The 24,181-nt window shown below is 34.9% G+C and overlaps 1 protein-coding gene across 9 annotated transcripts in view; it reads left to right on the top strand.

The window, feature by feature from the left end:
* Positions 1-24,181, top strand: part of LCORL (ligand dependent nuclear receptor corepressor like) — a 126,220-nt gene that overhangs the window by 98,250 nt on the left and 3,789 nt on the right. For 3 of the 9 annotated variants that reach the window (XM_090267027.1, XM_090267030.1, XM_090267029.1), the window contains exons 6-8: positions 730-823; positions 8,716-13,535; positions 19,301-19,327. In XM_090267027.1, coding sequence (XP_090123153.1) covers positions 730-823; positions 8,716-13,535; positions 19,301-19,326 — 4,940 coding nt within the window. In that variant the 3' untranslated portion in view covers position 19,327. Of the gene's footprint in view, positions 1-729; positions 824-2,143; positions 3,849-8,715; positions 13,536-19,300; positions 19,328-24,181 lie in introns of those variants that run through there. The other 6 variants (XM_090267031.1, XM_090267032.1, XM_090267033.1 and 3 more) reach the window with 5 other exon arrangements.

The following is a 24,181-nucleotide window of genomic DNA, read 5'->3' on the forward strand; positions in this document are numbered from 1 at the left end:
ACATTGATTTATTGTTCCACTTATAGCATTCATTGGTTGATTCTTATATGTGCGCTGACTAGGGATTGAACCTGCAGCCTTGATGTATTCAAGATTACGCTCTAAACCAACTGAACTATTTATTTTTATTCTTTTTTATCATAAAGTTTGTCAGATTAACAATAAGTCTGAATCCCAGAAGTTTTATTTATGTAAATTCAATACTGTAATAGTAATAAAAATAACTACGTTTTAATGATAAATACTTAGGCAGTTGTTTTCTAACAGGTATTTTCCTAAAGTGTTATATTGTTATAAGTTGTATCTTCATCATTCAGTCGTAGATATAACTATGATATATTACATAGGCAATGACTCAACTATTGTACATTTCAGTTATTAAAATAGTAAAATTTTACACTGTAATTTCTAAAAACACATTGGTTACACAGTCGCAGTTTACCTGAAGTATATGTCCCATATATTGCTAGTCCTAGTGGATGCTAATTATTGTTCTCATTTATTATCACTTTCTATGTTCTCTTTTGTGCACTCAACATCCCTGCTTTCCCAACGAAACATCTGGGCAGCCTGGAATAGAAAACAGTCGTAGATGAGCAGTCAAATGGCTGTTCGCTGCAAACAGCGGGGAAGGTGGCCAGGGGTGGTTTTCAGCAGGTTTATACCACAGCCTGTTTGTTTCTTTCATTTGTCACAAATATAAAGTTCTTTCTCTTGCAAAAATTATAGGGGATGGAGTGTTAGATCTCTCTACAAAGAAAACCAGCATAAAATCTGAAGAGTCATCCATATGTGATCCTTCTTCTGAAAATTCAGTGGCTGGGTAAGCAATATCTTGGAAATATAACTTAATATTAATATAAGATAATGTCTGCAGAGGACTCTTAACTACTACTCTGAGTAGATTGACATATACAGTTTTCCTCCAGAAGCTTTGTCACTCATAAGTGTTTGTCTCTCATACCTTCCATGTCGTCCTTTCTCTTTTCTTTTTTATTCTTTCTGTTAAAGAAAAGTTATCAGAACAATCACCAAACTTTAGTTCATGTTACTAAAATGAACTACCAACTAAACCATAGAATACAAACTGAAAAGCAGGACAAGTAAAGAGAACTTTAAATTCAGTATTTAGGAGGCAGTTTTAAGGGAAACATGTAATTTCACTATTTAATTTTTTAAAACAAATTTTAAAAGTACTATACTTACTAATTCTTATAGTTAGTTAAGAGTCTTTATCGTTTTCCATTGTGTTTTAGGTGTGGTGGCAGACTGTTTAATATACCTCATAATCACCACAAAACGTCCTTTTATGCTTTGATTGAAATCTGTCATTACATTAATTTTATAATTAGTATGAAATGCTATTCTGTTGGATTTTTGGATTTTTTTAAATAACTTTTGCATCTTCCCATTAACAAACTATACAGGAAGCTTTTTTGTCACATTTAAATCTTAGATGCAGTGTAGTAATTTGTTTAAACTGAAGCTTTAGTAGCCTGAGTCATGAGGTAGAGTAAGCTTTCTGTTTGAGAAACTGAAATTACAATGATAAATTTGAACTAGAAATAACCTTTATAATATCTAAAATTATTTTACCCAATATAACTTGCTACTTATTACAAATTATAAGTTTTGTCTAGAGAAAAATTGGTTTTGTGGAAATATGGGATGTTTGTGTTTGGAAATATTCTTACTGCTACAAATTTCCTTTAAAGGGGTTGACTCTTTTATTACTTGTTTAGCGGTAACGTCACGTTTCTACTAACAAAAACTCCTTTAGGATTTGGGTATTTTTTTAAATAATGGAACTAATTGTACAAGTTAAAATTCTAAGTATTGCTCTGCAAGCATCTGTCAGAGGAATAGCAGCATCCTGAGAATATTTTTACAAATACTGAGTTAGGATTTTATGTTCTTGGAAGGTCTGCCTGTTGGGGCCACCGTATGATTGACACATTGTCCTACCAGGACTGTAGCGTTTGCTTTGATAAGGAGTAACTACTACATCTCACAGACTTAAAAGAGTATAAGCAGTGATGTTACCTAAGCAAGGAGTATAATAAAGGAGTGGACCCTCCCCTTCCATAGCTGTGTGAGAGTCTCTCATACATCAGTTTACCATCGTTTCATTCCATCCATCCAGGAGACTGCACAGAAACAGAGAGGACTATGTGGAAAGAAGTGCTGAGTTTGCAGATGGTTTGCTCTCAAAAGCTTTGAAAGACATTCAGTCTGGAGCACTGGACATAAATAAAGCAGGCATACTTTATGGCATACCTCAAAAAACTTTACTTCTCCACTTAGAAGCCTTACCAGCAGGGAAGCCTGCATCTTTTAAAAACAAAACTCGAGATTTCAATGATAGTTACTCATATAAAGACAATAAAGAAACTTGTGCAGTGCTGCAAAAAGTAGCCTTGTTGGCAAGAGCTCAAGCAGAGTGCACAGAAAAAAGTAAACTCAATCTACTTGAAACCTCAGAATTAAAATTCCCAACAGCTTCCAGTTACCTCCATCAGTTAACTCTACAGAAAATGGTTACTCAATTTAAAGAAAAAAATGAAAGCCTACAGTATGACACTTCACATCCTACTGTACAGTTAAAAATTCCTCAGCTACGAGTAAGTTCTGTTTCAAAACCACAACCTGATGGGCCTGGTCTGCTGGATGTTATGTATCAAGTTTCTAAAACCTCTCCAGTCCTAGAAGGATCAGCTCTCCAAAAACTGAAAAATATACTCCCTAAACAGAACAAAATAGAATGTTCTGGGCCCGTAACTCACTCAAGTGTTGACTCTTATTTTCTACATGGGGACCTCTCTCCTTTGTGTCTTAATTCTAAGAATGGAACAGTGGATGGAGCCTCTGAAAACACTGAAGACGGATTGGATCGAAAAGATAATAAGCAGCCCAGGAAAAAACGTGGCCGTTATCGGCAATATGATCATGAAATAATGGAAGAGGCTATTGCAATGGTAATGAGTGGAAAAATGAGTGTTTCCAAAGCACAAGGAATTTATGGGGTACCTCACAGCACTTTAGAATACAAGGTAAAAGAAAGATCTGGAACACTGAAGACTCCTCCGAAGAAGAAACTCCGATTAGCAGACACTGGGTTATATAACATGACAGATTCAGGGACTGGCAGCTGCAAAAACAGCAGCAAGCCTGTGTAGATTACTTGTTAGGAAAATGTTTGTATGTGTGTATGTGCGTGTGTGTATGTGCGTTTGCGTGTGCGTATGTGCACAGGTGTGTATTTGTGTGTCTATTACACACATGTGGGAATTACAGATGCTCACTCTGACAGGAGACATGAAATTTTACAGTTCAAAAACCACTTACATGCCTTTTGAAAAAAAAAGTTTTATTCAGGGTTTTCACTGTGGACAGATTATATAGTTGCTTACTTAATTCTGATAGTTTGTATTTAATCCTTGTATAAATAGGTGAAAAAGATTCAGGTTTTCTTTAGTAGTCAATAGCATAAAGCGTTGTGGGAAAACAAGTAATTGTCAAGTGAAACATTTTTATACGTGAAAGACCACTCCAGCCATTCAGTTGAACCATCTTATAATGGAAATATGATATTAATAGTTGGTAAACATTTTAACGTAACATACTTACAGTTATTGTAAGTATGTTAAACAACCAATCAAAGTTTAGACAGCTATATCCATGCTAAGAAGAATTAATATATACAGTATTAGTACACTACAGTGCATTCTATGAAATAGGAAATGCACTCAAGTGCATCTACCAGGAATAGAAAAGAAAACCTTAAATGATATGTATAATGAAATTTAATATTTATCGTTTAATAGTTGATTTAGCAGGACGTTGGGGTTTATAAGGTATATGCTTTTTAAGAAAAACTGACACATAGTTAACCCCAGCAGCTATAGAATGTTTTAATATAAGATGGAATACTAAGAACAAAAATAATTTAAATTTAATTATTAAAGTAATTTAATTTTGTTTTTCATTTGAAAAATAAGCTAATGTGTAAGGTTAGAAAAGAAAGTTGGAATGCAACTTAGAGCATGTTTATAATGTGCACAGAAAAAAACTTGAGAATGATAATTTTGGTTTAAATGTGCTGGTTAGTTGATGTTATGACTACTTTAAATTTTAAGGATTGTGACACACTCCTACTATTGAAAAACCTCAGTGTAACTTTAATATATTTGCTGCTGTGACATTTCAAAACATTTTCAGTTTATCAAAATGAATTACAGATTTCATTTTGGTGGGCAGAACATTATCATTTTGCTAATAACCAAATTTGCAGTTTGTTCAGGGTCTTGAATAGATTTAACACTGAAGCTGTTTTGAACTTTCAGTAATGTAAACTCTCTACTAATTGGGTAGTTAGAAGTTGGGCAGTGCATTTTAACTTTTACCAGACTCATAAGAGAGATCAGTAATTTTTATATAGCAGTTTTAAAATGTGGTTCAGAGTATCCATGTTGGATTTATGGAGAACGCCATTTTAGTAGTAAAATGTTATAAAGCATGTGCCTCCAAATAAAGAATGGGGCTTTGCTTCATATATTCAAAATTCTTTGAGTACTCTTTTTCTCTGTTCAAGTTCAGGTCCTGATCATTTTCCTAAGCCAATTTTCCTAAATCCAAAAGGAATACTTAAAGCTGAATTAAAAATAAAAATAAAATAAGTGCACCTTGTCAAATACTTGTGTTTTTACACTTGTGTTTGTGTGTATCTAATAATCACATATACATGTAATACTAAAGAGATTTTCAGCTATTACATTTAAAAACTGCTTACATATGTTTAAAGGAACTGAAGAGTGGGAACCTAAACAATTACGTACTTATTTGGTCTTTTAGATCTATATTAAACCCTCTTCAGCTATTAATGTTACCTGCATAGTAGGGTATGAATCCTCTTGCTTTTTTTCCCCCCGAGAAAGTATACATAATAGATTGCAAAACAGCAGATGTCAGGGTCATCTTTCTTTTTAAAGAATTAAGCCATATTTTGTGAGGGCCAGAACTTGGATTATTTAATATAGTACCCCTCCCCCCATTGAAAAACAAAGCTAAACATAAAGTAAATGTTTCAACACAATTTTATTGACCTCTTTATACAGAATTTTACTTGCAAAAATTTGGGGGCTTGAATGCATTACATAATATTTATATTGTATTGAGCTTTTTTATTCCTCACACTATATTTACATTAATAAATTGATTGAGAAGTTTATAGTAAAGGGATACTTAACAGAACTCTTTTATATCATTTAAAAGATGACCTGACCAAAAACTTTACAGGATTCATAAAATCAGGGATCATTTTGCTATTGACTTCACAGTGATCAGTAGTTTTATAGGTAATATTAGTTAATTTGCAGCATTTTAGTACTTGTATTATTTATTTTTGGTCAAAAATGGTAAATTAAATATTTTTTGATAGTTTATAGGTAATGATCAACCCATAACTTTTAAAGGAAAAAAATGTTTCTAATTATTGAGTTAACTTTTGATTATATGAACGAGGAAAGGCAGGGAAATTTATGGGTTCCCCTTCTCCCCAGTGATGATTCTATTAAGATGTTCTTTATGTTAAACTTTCAAAGTACTTTATAAATTTAGTTACCAGTTACTATTTATCAATTGACAATTTTCTGAAATATCCAGTTTCAGCAGACTTTTAATGAAGGTGAAAGCAACCCTTACGTGCTTTCTACTTATTTGAATGTTCCTCGAGTATTTTATATTTAAAAAAAAAAAAAAAGAAGGAAAAGAAAAAAACAGTGCCTCTGTTTTTAGAAAACTACTGCTCAGTAAAGTTGTTTAAACCACTTCTGGTAGCTAATGACAATTTTATATTAAATTGTATACTAACTTTAGTGAGACTGATTTTTTTAGTTGTTTACAGTACAAATACTTGTATTTGTTTTTTAATTGCAGTATTTTCATTGTCGCAGTAATTTAGTAAAACTCTGTGGCTGCCTTGATTTTGACAGATTTTGTTAATATAAACTGATTGTTAGGCAATTAGTTATATTTATGCATAAATCAATTGCACTATAATTCATGAATTATTTATTACAATATTTTCTAATTCATGTATCTGTCTTGTGTTGTAAATGTACTGTAATTCTGTTTCTACTTTGTGTTGTTATATATCTAAATCTGATTGTATGAATTTTAATTGTTCAGTTAACGTGTTTCTAGGTTGTAATTTGTAGTAAAGCACTTCAATGCTTTTGCACTTAAATTTACAACACTGTTGGTGTGTGATTGATTTACTCATTCAGTAAAAGAAAAAAAGAAAAGAAAAGAAAAAACTGACTACACTGACTTCTTTAATTCATTCTAGGAAGCGGTTTTATTAAGATTAAATATTAGAATTGACTTTCTCCAAAACTATTTCAACAACAAAACTTGCAATGGGCAAAATGGATAGTAACATACAAAAATAGATAGGATGTTTTGGTTTATAAATCAAACAGGAAAAGGTTAGAAAACCTTTTAGCATTAAAAATAAGGAAGCTATGAAAAATACAATAAATCTAGAGTAGAGACTTATAAGTATTCAACTATTATTTATATTAGGTTTCATATATTAAACTTTTCTTTGAGATTTTCACATGCAAGAAATATGGAAAAGAAAAATATTTGACACCAATAAGCATATTGTGGAGTTTTATAATTTGAGAATTTAGTTACCTAACCTCTGAATCTAATCTAATATCTGAATATCTAATTGGGAACTTTATTAAGCTATTCTTCATATAGCATTAGATAGAAATTACTGGTCACTATGGTACTTCTGAAATTTTATATTAGAAGTAATAACCTGAATAAGAAACTTTTAAAAGATACATTTTCTTACAGCATTAGAAGAGAGAGAAAAATCTTGTGGTGGTTTTAGGAATAGTTAATACTAGTCATTAGTTCATATTATTTCTTGTTTTACTTGATTTTACTAACAGGAAAAAGCATTTGAGCATTTCAGAAACTGTTATGAAAGCAAATTAACCTTTAAAATACAGTGCAATGAATTTTTCTGAAAAGTATGTAAAATCTTTAACTGTTTAGTCACAGATGTATTTAATAGGCCATACCATAACTAAAGAAACTATTGAAGTATATCAGAATTTTGGGGGGTTTCTACTGCTTATGTGAAAATTTTCAACTTGCTGAAAAGAGCATAATTTTATTTATATTTTTATATTTGATAGTTAGCATTTCCTCCTTCCTTTGTTCCCTACATATACTTCTTAGAATTACCTAATATTGGATCTTAGGAGTTAGTTCCATCATTTTATACTCCCAACCAAGATAAAATTTACAAAATTTATTTTCAGAAAGTAAATGTTACTGGGGTCATGTCCTGTCTTCATCTGTCCTGAGGTGGCAGTGGACTTAAGAAGTTTTATTGTAATTTCATACCTCTTCTCACTTTGATAAATACTTTGTATCTAATCACATGCTAGTTTTAGTGAAATATTGGCTGAATCTAGTATTTTTTTTCCTAGAAAAATTTTGATCTAATGTTCAGAATTTGCTTTAGTATTTTTCCTATTCAAATACCTATTTTTCTAAAGTGTAGATAAAATGTTGCATACTTATCTGTGAAATAAATGAAGCCATTTTTAAGGAACAAAAAATAAAATCAATCCCACTTTTCATTTTAAAATAAAAATTCATTAATTTTAATATACATAAACATAACCTTTTACTAAATAAAATGCATTCTTCTGTAGCAATTCATAATCAGCATATCCCAAATCCAACCTTAAATTTCTACAAACCAGGAGTTACTAGCAATAACAACAAACATAAGTCAGGAGTGGGAGGCTGTTTTCATGTACAGAGTTTGGTGATATGTTTAATTTAAATGGATGCTTTTCTGAAACAGAATTCTTTTATATATTTTATTCTTCTTACTGCTGGTAATGGAATTAAAAATTTTTATAGACTTCTACATTGGTTACTACGTAATAATGAGTCTTAGTTAAAATTAGATGTATATTAGTTTCTGCAGTGGACATTTTCCAGCATTTGAAATTAAGTAATTAGGTAAGTAATGCCTTTAGTTTCAATGTAATTACTTTAGTATTTAAAATCAATTAAAAATAGATTTCATTTTTTAATAGCTTAAATTTTTTATGTTTTATTAGGTTAAAATGCCTGCAGCTTAATCTTAGACATTTTGTTATTTATATGAAATCTAAATCCCTTTATTTTTCCGGTGATTATGCAAAGCTCTTATTAATAATTTTATTATCATTACCTTAAAATATATATTTTAAATAAAGATAAGATGTTCTCATACATCTTTTTTTTTATTTGCACTAATACCAACTGATAATTACCAAAGTACCTTATAAAATATCTACAAAAATTTTAACTCCTGGTGAAGCACGTTCCATTAAATATTCTTAATATATTCAAAGAACTGAGCATTAGCAATCTGTAAATCTAATCATATCTATAATCATCAGTTTTTATATCACGAAACTAGGGCTTTGTTTTGAGTCTTACACTTCGTCATAGGAAGTAGTAATCAGTGCTTCATTATACTTCCACTAACCAATAATCAAGATGCCTTTATTGCAGCTCTGTAGGAGTTTGCAGTCCACCAATACCAAAATATCTTTTGTTCAAACTGTTAAAATTATAACTCCTTATAATATTGGTATTTTTGCTGTAATTCATTTTTTGTTTGATTTTTATTTTTAGTTCAACTGTTGATGCAAAATCAGAGGAAGCTACTAAAATGGAAAAAGGAAAATCAGCATTAAGCAAAGTTTTGGAATCTTTGTGCATACATCACCAGCAACAAGTTTTGGCTATGTTGAAATTTCTAGTCCAAGAGCAGAATGCTGTTTCTCTTTGCTGTTGTAATACATCATATACTATGTCTTCAGAATCTCAAAAGTCCCTAATTGAAGATGATTTACATGGTCTATTCTGTAATTGTGAATATAGGCTGGCAGAAAGAGGGTGTTTACAAAATGAAACACAAAGCCCTGGTTTTGTGCCTCTGCCAGTCTGTATTAAAGATTTACATTGTTTATCGTGCCAAACTGTAACTATTGAACACATTGAGACAGTAGTGAGCAGAGGACTTGCAAACAGTTATGCTTCTCACAGGTGCTGTTCTGGACTGTTTCCAAATATTCACTCTACAAAATCCGTCTTTCATACTCTTTCATCAAAGGAAGTACATGGCGATGTTTCAGTCAGTCTTGAAGATATTTGTAGATCTCGAAGTCCCTCACCCCCACCATTATCACCTGTACAGACAGAAGGATTTGAAAAATTGAAAGATGTCATCTCTGAGCTTTCAGCCCTAGAAAATCACAGGTTTGAGACAAACATTAACCAGCCTCCATTTCTCACACCAGCAGAAATAAGTAGTGACAAAGGTGATTGTGAAGATAAAATACATAAAACTAAAGTATCCAGTAACTCTGATTCTTTGCTCTTGGAAGGCAGCAATAATTGTACTACAAATCATGAAAAAGGTGAAACTACTGTAATTTTTAAAGATTTAATGGACCGTATTAATGAAAAATTAAAATCAATAGAAACTACAGATATGACAAACCTTATAAAATTACCTAGCAGTGATTGTAATACAGATAATGATTTAAAATTGAGAGATTTAATAACCTCCCTCTTGCATAATGCAAAAGCCAGTGATTACAGTTTTATGGAATTACTGAGTCAACATGATAAAAAGGTAGAAAATAAAATTATTCAGACAAGATTTCGAAAGCGTCAAGAAACATTATTTGCAATGCACAACTCTCCTGATTCACCTATGTTTAGAAGGCAGTCTTTGCAAATAAAAAGAGAACTTGCTAGTCTTGATGAAAATTTTATAAGAAAAAAATGCAGTGAAAAAATATCAAGGAAATTGATATGCAATGATGTGGTATTTTCAACAGACAAAGAAGAATTCTATCATTACCAAGAGCCTTCTTTACAAAATTCTGAAAGCCTTCAAGACAGCAATCATGCAGAAATAGCATTTTCACCGGATTGTGCATTACAGTCATTGCAACTACCTCTTCCTAATTTAGAGACTAACTTGGCTTTTGACACATTTTCAGAAAGCTTTGATCAAACTACACCTGAGAAAATGAGCATAAGAACTACACAGGAAAAATCTACAGCTGGAAAATTTTGTTTGCAAAATCATAAGGAGAACTCAAAATTAGAGAATACTCAAACTCCTTTGAAATGTGATGTTCCTGGATTTTTGAGCAGAACTAAACGAAATATTGTGCCTCCAGGATGGTATTCTATATATGTAACAAATAATTATGTTCTCAAAAAATCCCCTAAGGCCAAAAAAGTTCCTGAGTCTACAAAAAAAAAAGATCAAGTGAAAACTATTCAAATTGAAAGCTCACACAATATAGATCTAAATAAAATTGCAATGAATTCTAATTTACAAGTTGTTGTGGAGCGTTTAGAAGATACAATAAATATGGCCAAGAAGTCTTGGAATAATCAGTCATTATCAGAAGGATTTAAAGCATCCAAGAAATTGAAAGAAATTGATGGTAAAGATCAAAATGCTGGTAGAAATATGACTCTTACTATAAGTAGAATGACATGCAAAGAGCAGAGTTTTTCAAAATCTGTGGTAGCCTCCAGCAATATCAAAAGCAATCATATGCCTCCAATAGATTTGAATAAAAAAAGACTTGATAATCTGAAAAAGTCATCTATTTTAGATATGGGTAGCTTGATTTCCACTGTTGAGAATGTACCAACAAAGTATAAAGCCATCGAAAGCTCTTTTTCCAGTTACTCTAGTCCTATCAAACTCATGTTTTTATCTGAGGTTAAAAGCAGTGAAGGAGTCAAATATACTTTAACTTCAGTCGGTAATTCTAAATCAGATATTGAGCTTCCTTGTGAAAAACGTCCAAACCATCATGTAATTGAGAAAAGAACAGAAACAAATGAGGATATCTCAAATACTAACTTTGAAAATTTTAGTTCCAATCTTAATGATGGTGACACTCTTCAAAGAGAACTGAACAAATTTAATAGTGCAAAAGAAACTGCAGAATCTTCTGCAGTGTTTATTGATGATACAAATAGTGATAAGCCACAAGAAGAACCTAAGGAAAATTCAAGCAGTGCAACTGATTCATCTTTTAAAAGAAAACCAGGTAGACCTAAAAAAATAGGTCCCCAAGTTGTGAAACAGATTAAGCGACCAATTGGAAGACCACCAAAACCGAAAACTGATCAAATGGACGTCACCATTTGCCAAAATGAGTCCTTTGATGCTGGAAAGAAAAGCCCAGAATCTCTCCTATCAGAAGTAAAAGAAGGTATTTATAAAAAGAGTATTACAGTAACTGTTATTTATGGAAGGTCAAGAAGAAGTAAAAGGCATGTTTCTGAAGGAAGTATAAACATAAGCAATGTTACACCTTTAAACAATAAGGTTGCTGATTTTCCAACTGAGTATAATAGTCTCAGAAATATCAGAGAATATGAACTTGACTCGGGTGAAAGAATAAGTGCTGTTTCAAGTGTGACTACTGAAAGTGAGGTCTTGGGGTGTGGCTTTGAATATGTCAGACCTATCAAGAACAAGTCTGTGATACCTCAACCATCCAAGAACATTATTCGACCAAATCAGAAACCTTTGGCAATAATTAGGAAGCCTGGTAGACCTGCAAAAGTGAAAATCTCTGGTATATCTGTAACTATTAATAGAATTTCACCTCAGGAGAGAGAAGTAAGTATTAGCAGCTGCTTACCTCCTTTACAACAAGAGAATATACTGGAAAAAAGTCTGCCTGAAGAAAAGTGTGCTCACCAATGCAATGAGATGGACACAAGGCACGCCGAAGCAGACGTTTTAAAGAATGGATCAGAAAGTATGGTTGCTGCTATGCCTTTGAGACATTCTGTTAGGGACAGAAAACCATCTCTGCATTTCTTACATTCATTAGCATCTTCTAGCTCACTTATTTATAGAAATACTCTGCTCCATAAATCATATAAACTCCATTTGCAGAAAGGTAAAAGTCAGAAGGAAAAACATAGGCAGTCAAGGGTAAAAATAGCTCCCAAAGGTACACCAGGAGCTAGAAATTCAAGGAATGCAAAAAAGTGTGTGGAAGATAAATTAATACCCATTTCTGAAGTATCCCTGGACCCTATAATTTCATCAAACCCTTTGCTCAGGTGGTGGGCTGCTTCTGCTTCAAGTGATTCCTTATTAGAGGAGCTAAACAATAGATTTGAGCAAATAACAAATGCTTGGGTGCAAGTGAGTGGAGATGAAGCTGAAAACTGTGTTCATAAAAAGAGGGAACACACTGAAAGTAATAATTTCAAAATAGCTAGCCCTTTGAAAACTTGTCTTTTAGAACTTGAAGTTTCACCTGTAAAAATGCTTTTTCGGAAAAAATATGATTTGAATGAACTATGCACCTGGTTTATGCAAACAACAGAAACGCAGTCTCTTTCCCTAGTTAGAAAAGCAAATGCTCGTAACCCTTTAGAAGTAATAAATACCAGAGGGGTTAAATTAGGGACCAAATATTCTGATTTTAATGCCAGCCCCTTCAGAAAGCACTTTAAAAAATTTGCACTATCTTCTCCTTCAAAATCAGGGAAGTTGCACATACTACATAAACTGGTTAGCTCTCCACTCTTAAATGTGAAAAGTAATTTAACACTAGGTAGATTCAAAAGAACTGAGTTTAAGAGGTTGCAACATGAAAGGTGGCGAAGAGAGGGAAAGCTGCACAGCCGTGGAACAGTTGATTGGATCTCTAGAAGGAGGAACTTGAGATTTTTCTGCCAGAACCCATTTTTAAGTAAGACTGAGGGGGGCCCAGATGCTGACATCCCACTCCAAGGGAAAAACACAGTAGATAATCAGTTTATTTTGCCACCTGATATCAGGGATGACTTTTTGCAACAGAGAATGGCAAAGTCTGACTTTAAAACACATGCTAGTTTAGAGAATAAATTTAGGTCAGAAGCAAAGGAAAATGGGACAAATTGCAGCCAAAAAGATTTTGAAAAGGGACCAAGACTAGGAAATGTGTGTCCAAATAATTGGAGATCAAAAACCTTAAAAGATTGTAGGATATTTTTGAGGAAGATCAACTATCTTGAACACAGAAATACTTTTAAGCTAAATACAGTCATTTATTCTCCTGAATCTGTTGACAGTGGAAGTAATCATCAGACTCATATGGAAGAATCAAAGCGCTTTACCTTAAGGTCTCATTCTGCTAGGCAAAATTCTTATAAAAAGCAATCTAAAGAAATAGAAAATGCTAAGGCAAATAGCCCTGCAGCTGATAAACTTCCTGGCCAACTTGACAATAGTAAATTAAATAAATGTGTTAATTATGACAAGACTCCTTCTGATAGTTCTGAAGTTCTTAGCAAATTGAACAAAAGAAAAAGACCACCGTGGAAGACCACAGAAATGTCAACCAAAAGACATAAACGACAGTCTTGCAACAGTGGACAAATGGCAAACTATTATTCAAAATCCCAACTAGGTAAGTTTTTCTCTACTTAATATTAAAGTTTCATTGTAGGTGCCTCGAGTGAAGTGTAAAATAATGGGTAGAAAAGAAAAAGCTGATTTCATTTTAATTTATTTCCAAAATATTTGGGCAACCTAATTTCTTGGCACCTAGTATGAAACTCATGAAATTAGGTGCTGCTAAATGTACCAGCTTCCCCACATATAATGTGTCCAGGATTTCAAGCAAATTAGAATATATTTAGTAGAGACATAGACAGCCTCTAAACATATATCATTAATATGAAGTTGTACTACCTGCTTTTGCATTTGATCTAATATAAAATACAGAAAACAACTTGATGGATAAATATGCCCAAGTAACTGTCTAAAACTTAACTACTACACTACTGACTAATACATATTAATGTCTGATAATGTGAGACGAGACTGTGGAAAAAAGTAAAGACTATCTCATTGCTAAATTAAATGCTGTGACACATGTAATAATTCTAGGATATCATCCTCACATTCACCATTAAGTTATGATGCCCTCTGGTACTGCTTTGCAAACCACTTTAATACTCTGCTTATTTGAACAGTGTCAAGGAACAAGATTCTTCTTTTCCAACGAATCAAATTTGTTGAATAGTTTTTTTCATATTAGACGTTAAACTAGATTCCATGGATATAAAGATAAGGATTTCTTTCCAAAGATAATCTGTAGTCTATCTAGGGAGAAAGTCATATACAGATCATTTTAAGGTAGTGCAAATTGAAATTACCGTAGTAAGCAATTATGTGCTTTCCTTACTTACACTAACCTGACATTGGTGCCTCAGGGAGACTTGTTAGAACCTAACAAAAGTAGGGTATAGTCGCCAATGTAGCCAGTTCTCCTGCTCACTGTAAAGTGCTAGACGATTCAAGGTGCATAGGGGTGTGGTGGTGGTGCTGCTTGATTGCTCTCCTGAAATGGGAGTGCCAGGTCACATTTGGGAATTTAAGGGTATTTTATCATATGGTTGCAATGTCACATTGTATGTTTTAGGGGGGTTTTCGCGGGTTTGGGGAGGTACTGGTGCCTTTATTTCTACCTTTTAAAACTTTTTAAAAAGCACTATCAGGTCTTATGTTAAAATATTAAAAGCAGTAATTAAACTTGAGTTTTAATAGGTAAGATTATTGTGGACCCCAAAATTCAATTATTTAAGTAACTTTAAAATGCCTGTTTCAGTAATATCTAATCTAACATTCAGTGATTAAAATTTTTAACATGCAGTGATTAAAATTTTAAAATTAGAGTCTTCATTATGAAAAAACATCAAATTTAAAATTATACCCTTTGCTTCCTGCCTTCAGGATAACTCAAAGTAACATTATAACAAACAGTATGTCACAAAAAAAAGGGATGCTCTCGATAGTGATTAAAAAGAAAAGCAAAAAACTTATAATTCACCTAAAAATATACACATGTATTTTTACAAGACTGTCAATGAATAGAGAATAAAGTGTAGTGTTTCATTTTTAATTCTCTATACCATCCTCATTTCATGCTGTTCAAGTTTACCAAAAGTAGTTCGATTAACTCATTTTACAACAGAACTGTATTTTGTCCTTTCAGCTTCTTAACCATTGTATCTTCCTAAGGTGCAAATATAAAATGTTTATTTCAATGATATTTCATCTCACTAAATATGAGATCACCCTAGAAAAATAAGATGGAAGATGCCTGATTATTACTTTTCAAATTAGTTTCAAAATCATTTTGTGATCATGTAAAAAAACTTTAGTATATTAAGAGTTGTTATTCACCTTTTCTCATTTTAAAAATTATTAGAGATATTTCCTGTTCTGCTTAGTTTTATCTTTTTACTGATAACTTTCCTTCTGTATTTTTTAACATTCTTTTTTTTTTTAATTAATTAAGGACATTTTTATAAAGTATTTGAAACAATATTTGTTATTTATCTGATTTTTAAATGTTCTTTAAGGTTGTTTTTTTTTTTTTTTCTCATTCTGAGCATTTCATACTTCTTTTTGCCTTTTTGGAAACGACACTAAAATTCATTTAGTTTTATATGTGTTTTTGTTCTTCATAGAATAATTAAGTGACTGGAGACCTGAGAGAACTTTAACCATAGGACTTTCCTAGAAAAATTCGTAATGCGATGTATATAATGAGTTATGCAGTATTTCTGTTGATGGAAAGTTTTGCTTCTACCACAAGTCTCTTATTTTTATAATTTCAAAATTGGCTCTTCAGATATAGTTTAATACCTAGGAGTTTTAAGATTTATACTTCATTACATTTGTTCTGTATATCTGTAGACATGGAAAGGAGGAAGAAGAAATACAGTTCCACCCTATTCTTAGTTGAACTAACAAATATTTAATCTATGCCTACAGTATGCCCTTCGGCACTGTGGAATGTTCAAAAAGTCCCCGTTGTGTCTAACTGGGTAAACAAGACCTACATCGTTTACTGACCCAATAGATAAGAATGTATTATGTTTTCAGGGGGATATTATGTGTTTCAGGGGGATAGAGTGGTTGAAGCCACGTTTGTGCCCCCAGTGCTTATCATGGAGTTACCGCACTTGGCGACCCGGTGGGAAGACGAGAGCTAGGATCAGGCACAGAGGGGGTTGTAGGAGCACGTGGGAGGGAAACTGAATCCAGGTTTGGAGAGTTAGGTGAGGAGTCCTGTGTAGTCACAGCTGAGCTGAGATTCCAAGGACGCCAAAGTAGTACAAGTTGGGAGAGGGGTACTTCAGGCAGAGCAAACTGCATGTCAGAATTCGGGGTGACAAAAGAAAAGGCTTGTTTGGAACACTAATGTTATCCAAGTAGCTGAGTTATAAAATAAGAATTAAGGATAGGGCAGGGAGTCGACAGAAAAATGGCAAAAGATAAAGCTACTGGGGGAAGCATAGTCCACGCTTTGAGTTAATAAAAAAAAAAAAAATGTTTTGAGCCCTAATAATGACATTAATGGAGAAGAATAGATATATTTGTGAAAAATCTACGCAGTAGAATCAATACATCTTAGAGAGTAGAGGAATGAAGGGCAACAGCCAGGTTTGGGGCTTACGCATCGGGATCAATGAGAGTAGTGTTTGCTGAGGGACAAGAGAACACGCAGCGTGCTCCGTTGTAGACAGAAGGAAGCCGGGGCGTCCCGTGCGGTGTTTAGGAAGCGATTACTCACTGCGGGTTTTTCCTCAGGAGGGAGTTCTGAGCTGGAGAAGAAGATCTGGTGTCAGCAAGGCACTGAAGAGATTGTTCAGTGTAAAATGTGATGAGGCTAGGATTCCAGAGCCCCCCCCAAATGTGGAGGAAAGGAAAGCAGTACACAACCGACGAGAGTAGTTAGAAGGCAGAGGAAGGCAGGAAAGGGCGGTGAAAAGAAAAGGCGTTACAGCGGTGGGAAAACCAGTGGTGTAAGCTGGGGGCAGCAGGCAGACTAAACCTGGACACATTGCCATCGACTGCAGCACAAGAGGTCATTTTTCTGATCGGGGGGGGGAGCAGCAGTTTTGGTGAACTAATAGAACCCGAAACCTTATGATGGAGGGACATGGCAGGGAGAGGAAATCGGCACAGAAAACTGTCGGCGGCTGTGATCGGAGAGGAGATGGGAAGGTGATGAACGGGAAGCCCTATTTAAGGCAGGTTACAAAAAATGTTAGATGCCAATGGGACGAAGCCAGTGGAAAATGAAAGGGTGAAGATACAAAACTGAGATGGCAAGCAGTGAAAGTGGGGTGAGGCCTCTGAGTTAATTATTGGGTGTTCGGGCATCGTTAGCAAGATGGGCCCTGGTGACAAGAGTCACTTCTCACAACTGAGAAGAGTGGAATATATGTGAGGACAAAAAATCCCTTTGTAAGTTCGTGGGCAGAATGTTAAGGATATTAGTGTCTATTTTCTATGAACCCAGAGGTAGTCTGAGAGCTGTGTGGTGGTTACTAGTGATGTGGATAGGTTTGAAATACTGTCCCAAGAAATAACTGGATTGCACAGCTTTGTGACTTTCATCTCTGTGGCCAGAACTTAAGCATAGAGAAAGGTGGGTCCTTAGATTTAATAGTTTATTGGGTCCACCAAGTGGCTATAACAGGACAAAAGGATCAAGCCAAGACTTCGTTCTGTGAGTGGTGAGAAACTATATGATGAAGGTATAAGTCTAGTCTTTTCTAACAGTAGCACACAGTACAGATTTGAGGGGGAAAGCAAAATGGGGTGTATCAGGGCTAGTTGCAAGAGTTGATTTTTGATGTAATAATGGAGTATGACTTGTAAATAATAGATCTTTTTAATATCACTGTCTTTTAAGTTCCCAAAGCAAATGTGCACCTCTTGCTAACTGATACACATCCGGACGTAAACAAACTGCCTTTGGACACCTCTGAGGAAACTTTAAAACTAGACTAACGTAATGTGGACTTGAAGCTACTAAGTTCACAGTTCTTATCCTAAAATGTTAGATTTTCCAATAAAAATTTAGAGTTCAAGTTGACACTTTGAATTGGGTTCTGAGAGATGACCGAAAAATGTTCGGTCTGTCGACGTCTCCTGTTCTGTCATCTGTCATCGGAAACGAACGAATGGGCGTTCTTTCTCACTCTCAGTGCAGGCTTTCCCGCGGTGTGTAACTGATGGGCGTTCTTTAATTAGCAGTCTGTTCTCAACAGCCTGAAACCCAGGCCAACCACACATCCTCTGGTCCTGCTTATGAACATTCTACCAGATTTTTTGAGTCCTAAATCAAATGTTCTTTTAACTTTGTATGGTTGAGGCAACCCTCGACACAGAATATCCTTAAACATTTTGAAATGAAAGTTAAAGTTCACGTTTTCTTCGTGTCCCATTATTTAGCATCATTATTATCATTTTAATGGTAAAACTATGAAGCTAGAGTCGATAATTTTCTAAATTTCATTTTGAAAGAAGAAAGTTTCCAAGTGGTTCTGTCGCACTGCTCTAGTTTGCGGAACAAGCATTCCAGAATGTATTCCAGGAAATACTAGTGCCCCAAGGGGTTCCATGTGCAAAGGGTTCCGTTGTGTAATAACATTGAGAAAGGCTCAGCTGTCTTGCCCGTGCTTTACTGTGTCACAGTGCCCAATTGGCGTGTCAAACTGTAGTCCCCAAACATATATATATATATGACTTCTGTGTCCTACGGAACGCAGTTTGGGGAACATAACTGGGTTTGTCTCTATTTACTTGCTATTCCCAGCAAGAATGCAGGAACTTGGGGAACATAGCAAAAAATATTTCAAGTTGTTTTTACTTTGGCAACATAAGTATAAACTGAAGAACAATCATTCAGTTGGTTTTTTCATACTAGTGGATATGGAGTATAAAATTATTTTTAAACATGATATTAATTCTCTAAGTCAGGAGCCTGGCCCATGTCCCACTTTGTAAACAGTTTTGTAGGAGCACCACCATGCTTTTTCACCGACATATATTCTGTTGCTGGTTTTGTGCCACACAGCAGCTGAGCTGAGTAGTTGCAGCAGAGATCATATAGAGCCCACAAAGTCGAAAATATTTACCTGGCCCTTCTCAGCAAAGGTGTGCTGACTGACCCTGTTCACATCAGTAGAATTTTGCTGTGGAGTGGCTGCAAACAGTCATTGGATTTTTTTTTTTTTTTTTAGTAAATATATTTCTCACAAGTAGTTTTATCTTTGTGGGACAATACTTGTCTTTATCCAGCAGAGTGATGCTGGGGGAGCCTTGAGTGCCACTGTTACTGTTTTGTAAATCTTTATTCTCTCCCTGCAGCCTCCAGACCTGCTTTGTCTATATGAGGTAAGTTCAAGGGTCACCCTTCTTTTCCTTAACCAGCTCCTACCACCTGTTAGAAAGAGATTGATCTCGGTGCTTCACACCTTAAGTTCCTTCCTCAAGTGTTCTCTCCTTTTGTACCCCTTTTTCCTTTTCTATTTCTTAGGAATTCAAAAATTCTTAGTTCAGCTCTCCTGGCTACCAAACCCCACCCCCACCCCCCGCAGCCACGGCAGCCACCACCACCAGTGTTTCTGGGCAGTAAAGTTTCCTTTGTAGTGGTGCGGCGCGTTCTGTGATTATTATGTTATGCCTGCTGAATTCACCTATCATTTAATTACAAAAAAAAAGAAATAGAGTAGGTGTCTGAGTGATTTCATCATGCCAGTTTTACCTTGCTTTTTTTGTTTAATTAGAAAAAAAAATTTTTTAAATAAACTTGGCTTCTTCCTCCTTGCCCTCCCCCATTTTAATTCCAGGCAACCTTTAAAACTTCATTTGTGACTTTGTTTCTATGTTATATAAACATATTGCTAGAATCTATAGATCACATTAATTCTTTCAAAAATATATGCCTCCTGTGTGCCAGGCAGTATGGTAGACATATGGGATTGTGGGGCACAAAACCAGATATGGTTCCTGCCCTCATGGGTCAAGTTTATTTGGAGAGGCAGACATTGAGTAAATAATTACACAAATCTTAAGTTCTTAATTAGTAGATGGTACACTGAGAATTCCTTATAGAGAGATTTTATGAAGACAGGGAAGTGAGAAAGACTTTCCTAAGGAAATGGCCATTGAGCTGAGCTGCGAGGGTTGAGTAGGAGTTAACCAGGTCAGTAGCAAAGAGCTGGAAGGGAAGGAATGACTCTCCAGGAAGAAGGAATTGCATGTTAAAAACAAACAAAAAATCTCTGGAGCATTGTAATTCTTGGCAGGAAAAGGGATAAGACTTGACTGATATGTCTAGAGTGGAGGGAGAAAGGAGGAGCATGGTGTAGTGAAAACTGAAGAGTAAGCGAGGCATAGACCATGCGGGTTCTCTTAAGCCATGGTTTTTACTTTCAATGGCTTCCGGTCGCTCTTAGAATAGAGATTCAAACAGGGAGTGGAAGGGGAGGCTATATGAGTGAGACCTTCAGAGCTTCCTTTCTAAAAGATCTGACTGCATTTTGGAAAATGAATGGTGTAGTGCAAGAATGAAGGCATAGACCTTATGGTAGTCCAAGTGAGAACTGCTATTTTAAAACAGTGGTTTATAAACTTTAGTGTGAATCAGAATCACCAGGGAAGGCTTCCTTATAAAGAGAGATGGTTAGACTCCCAACAGTTTCTGATTCAGTGGCTAGGAGTGGGGCCCAAGTGGTGCTTATGTTGCTGGTCCAGGGACCATGTTTTGAGAACCATTAATGTAGAAAGTAGAGTGCTGTAATGGCAGAAGATTATTCCTTTACTAATATGATCATAAAGTTATAAATTCCTTCTAAAAAGCATTTTCTGTCCCACAGATTTTGCTGTGCCGTTTTCACTCTCATTCAATTAGAAATATTTTCTAATTTCCCATGTGATTTCTTTTTTAACCCATGGATTATTTAGAGTTTGTTGTTTTGTTTCCAGATATATTTTTCTGTTACTGGTTTCTAATTTAATTCTTATGGTTTTAAAATATGCTTTGTATGATTTTAATCTTTTTAAAATTTACTGACATTTGTTTTATGGTTCAGAGTCTACCCAGATCTAACTTAATAAATGTTCTGTATGTCCTTGAAAATAATGTGTATTCTACTATAGGGCGGAATGTCTAGAAATGCCAGTTAAGTCAGTTAACACAGGGTGCTGTTAACTCTTTTCCATCCTTACTGTGTTTCAGTCTACTTGTTCTGTTAATTTTTAGAGATGGGTGTTGAAATCTACAACTATAATTCTGAATTTTCTATTTATCATTTTTACTTCTGTCAGGTTTTGTTTTAGGTATTTTGAAGCTCTATGATTAGATTCCCACACATTTAGATTTTTATGTGCTTTTGAGGGGTTGACTCCTTTATTGTATGAAGTGACCCTCCTTTAAATTATTGAGGTATAATTGACATATAACATTATATTAGTTTCACGTGTACAACATTCTGATTTGATATTTGTATAGCAAAATAATCACCACAATGTCTAGTTAACAGCCATCACTGTACATAGTTTTTTGCTTGTGATGAAGACTTTTAAGATTACTCTCTTGGCAACTAACTGAGCATTCTACTTTCTTGTCCCATGTGTTAGGAGGTCTTTTCATTCTTGCTAGTGGGAACACAAATATCCAGTCCTATAGGGTCTCTAGGGATTTTCCACCTGGTTCTTTTCAGCAGCCTTGTCCACAGCCGTGGGAAGCACTCACACACTGACCAGTCATCTGCAGACCTCAGTGGGGCCCGGTCCAGAACTCTGGAGCGCTCCGTGCAGCTCTCTCGTGCTCTGCCCCACAAAATTGAGCTGACTTGGATTTCCTCACCTCCGAAGTCTGTATGCTCATTTCAGGAAGATCTCCAAGTTCTCTTTCAGTTCTTCTCTGTATACTGCAGCCTGGAAACTGACCGGACAGTAAGCCAGAGCAGACGGTAGTTCTTACTGCCTTTGTTTCCCTTCTTTCAGGGGCCACTCTTATCTTGCACTTCCCATCATTTATTGTCTTAAAAAAAACTTTATCTGGTTTTTTTTGTTGTTGTTTTGTTTTGTTTTTGTTTTTAGCTGCTTAAAGTGAGAGAGGGTAAATCCAGTTCTTGTTACTTCTTCATGGCCAGAAATGCCAGATTAATTTTTTGAGCAATATTTATCCAATTTCTATATGCTAGGTGCTGAAAATAATACACTGAAGGAGACCAGCAAGGACCTTTATTCTCATCATGTTTGTATTTTAGTGAAAGAAAAAATAGAAAAGACAAGCAGTGGTAAATCTGTGAATGAAATTAGGAGATTTAAGAACTTCTCAGGAGCTACTTTGGGTTGAGTACTCAAGAAAACCCTTTCTGAAGAAGTACTGGACAGTTGTGGGTGCTGTTGACACACCTAGGACATCATTGCTGGCTGAAACCTGAGTATGGATGAGAAGCCCCAGAGAGAGGTTATCAGATAAGCAGGAAAGAAGGCCTGGGACTGGGGCTCAGCCTTGAGAAATTCCACCAGTAATTAGCCAGATAGAGGAGTATGACCTGCAGTGGAAAGAAGCAAAGGAAAGCCAGGATTGTGTTTTGCCTCAAAAGCCAAAAAAAAGTTTCAAGAAAGAGGGTGTCTTCCCCTGCATGGGCAACCATTAAAAAACAACAAAAAATAAATTTATTTTCGTACAGCTCTGGAGGCTGGAAAGTCCAAAATCAAGGTCTGAAGGGTTCAGTTTCTCTTCCTGACTTTCAGATGGCCACCCTCCTGTTCCCTGGTGTGTGCTCCACTTACAGATACACCAATCCCATCATGTTTGGCCCCACTCTGTGACCTCAATTCACCCTAATTATCTCCCAAAGGCCCCAGTATCTCTTAATATAGAGGATAAGAGCTTCAACATATAAATATGGGAGGAAATGGTCAACAGTGTTGAATATTAAGAAGGCAAAAAAGTTGGAGCATTAAACATACACTAGACTTAAGATTTCATTGATGACTTTAGTGCTGTTTTCATAAAGTGAAAGACCTAGAAGCCAGATTGGAGTCGGTTAAGGAATAAGATATAAGAAAATGGTGATAGCAAGTATAGGGTAACACATTAAAGTAATTAACTCCAGAATTTAAAAAATGGATGAGTTCAAATCTGATAGTTTCAGGTACTTTAGAATAACTATTGCAATTCCAAATCCCATACCAGGAAACATTTTCTCCATGCATACAGCTTCCTTCTTTTTCCCTTTGAAAATATGAATTTGTGTTTGTGAAACTCAACCTAAAGAATACTCTTACGATAGCTCTCAAAAATATCAGTCTGTGCCCTAACACTATTTCTTTACCTTGAGAAATTGAAAGATAGGATTAGCAGCCCCTTATTTAATTAAATGAGGGAACTTCCTGCTCTTATTATATAGCTCTCCTGTACAGTCATCGCTGCAGCCCTTCAGGGTATCTTTCCATCTGAAATCTGCAGCTCGGACACTTGTCGTATGTTAAGTACTCTGAACTAGTAGAAGAAGGAATATTAACATTAGCATGGCAAATCATGACAAGATTACAACCCAAGAGTTAGTATGCAGGGTAGACTCATAGGTCATAGGCCCTGAAGACTTCCACGTATTCGTTCTGTGATCTGGATAAGTCCTTTCACTTCTTTGAGCCTCAGTCAGTGGTGGCTAGAATTGAGTGAGGTAACATGATGGCTTTTAGCACAGCGCCTGACATTCAGCAAATGCTCCATAAATATTTTCAGGCCTGTTTTAATCACTAAAATTCATTGTTTCCTGCAATTTGGCTAGATTATCTAGACATCTAAGCCTGTGTTTAATACTTCAGGGATTTCATCCACCCTAAAAGAGAGCCTCCTTATACCATCAGAATGAAGTTTATAGAATACATGCATTTGCAAAGTATAAAGGATGAAACTCTTTTGTGGGTCATGATCTAAATTGATAGCTACTGATAATTATAACAAAAATATATTGTAAAAAAAATCCAGTTCTAATAATTTAACTTGTTTTATTCCTGGAGATAGACTATGGGTCATTTGTCATATAGACAATGCACTTTAATCATTTCAGCATCCCTTGCCCTTGTTCAGTTTTCACCTACCATCTAGATTATGATAGGTACCTCTTTTCCAGCTTCTTCCTCCTCTCACCAAAATATGCAGTGTTAAAACTAAAGCTTTGTCAAAAAAAAAAAAACCTTTGCATTTGTCTTTAGCTCCATGGT

The sequence above is a fragment of the Furipterus horrens genome, unplaced genomic scaffold (assembly GCF_987537825.1).
Source record: "Furipterus horrens unplaced genomic scaffold, mFurHor1.1.pri manual_scaffold_2, whole genome shotgun sequence".
Classification (NCBI taxonomy): Eukaryota; Metazoa; Chordata; class Mammalia; order Chiroptera; family Furipteridae; genus Furipterus; species Furipterus horrens.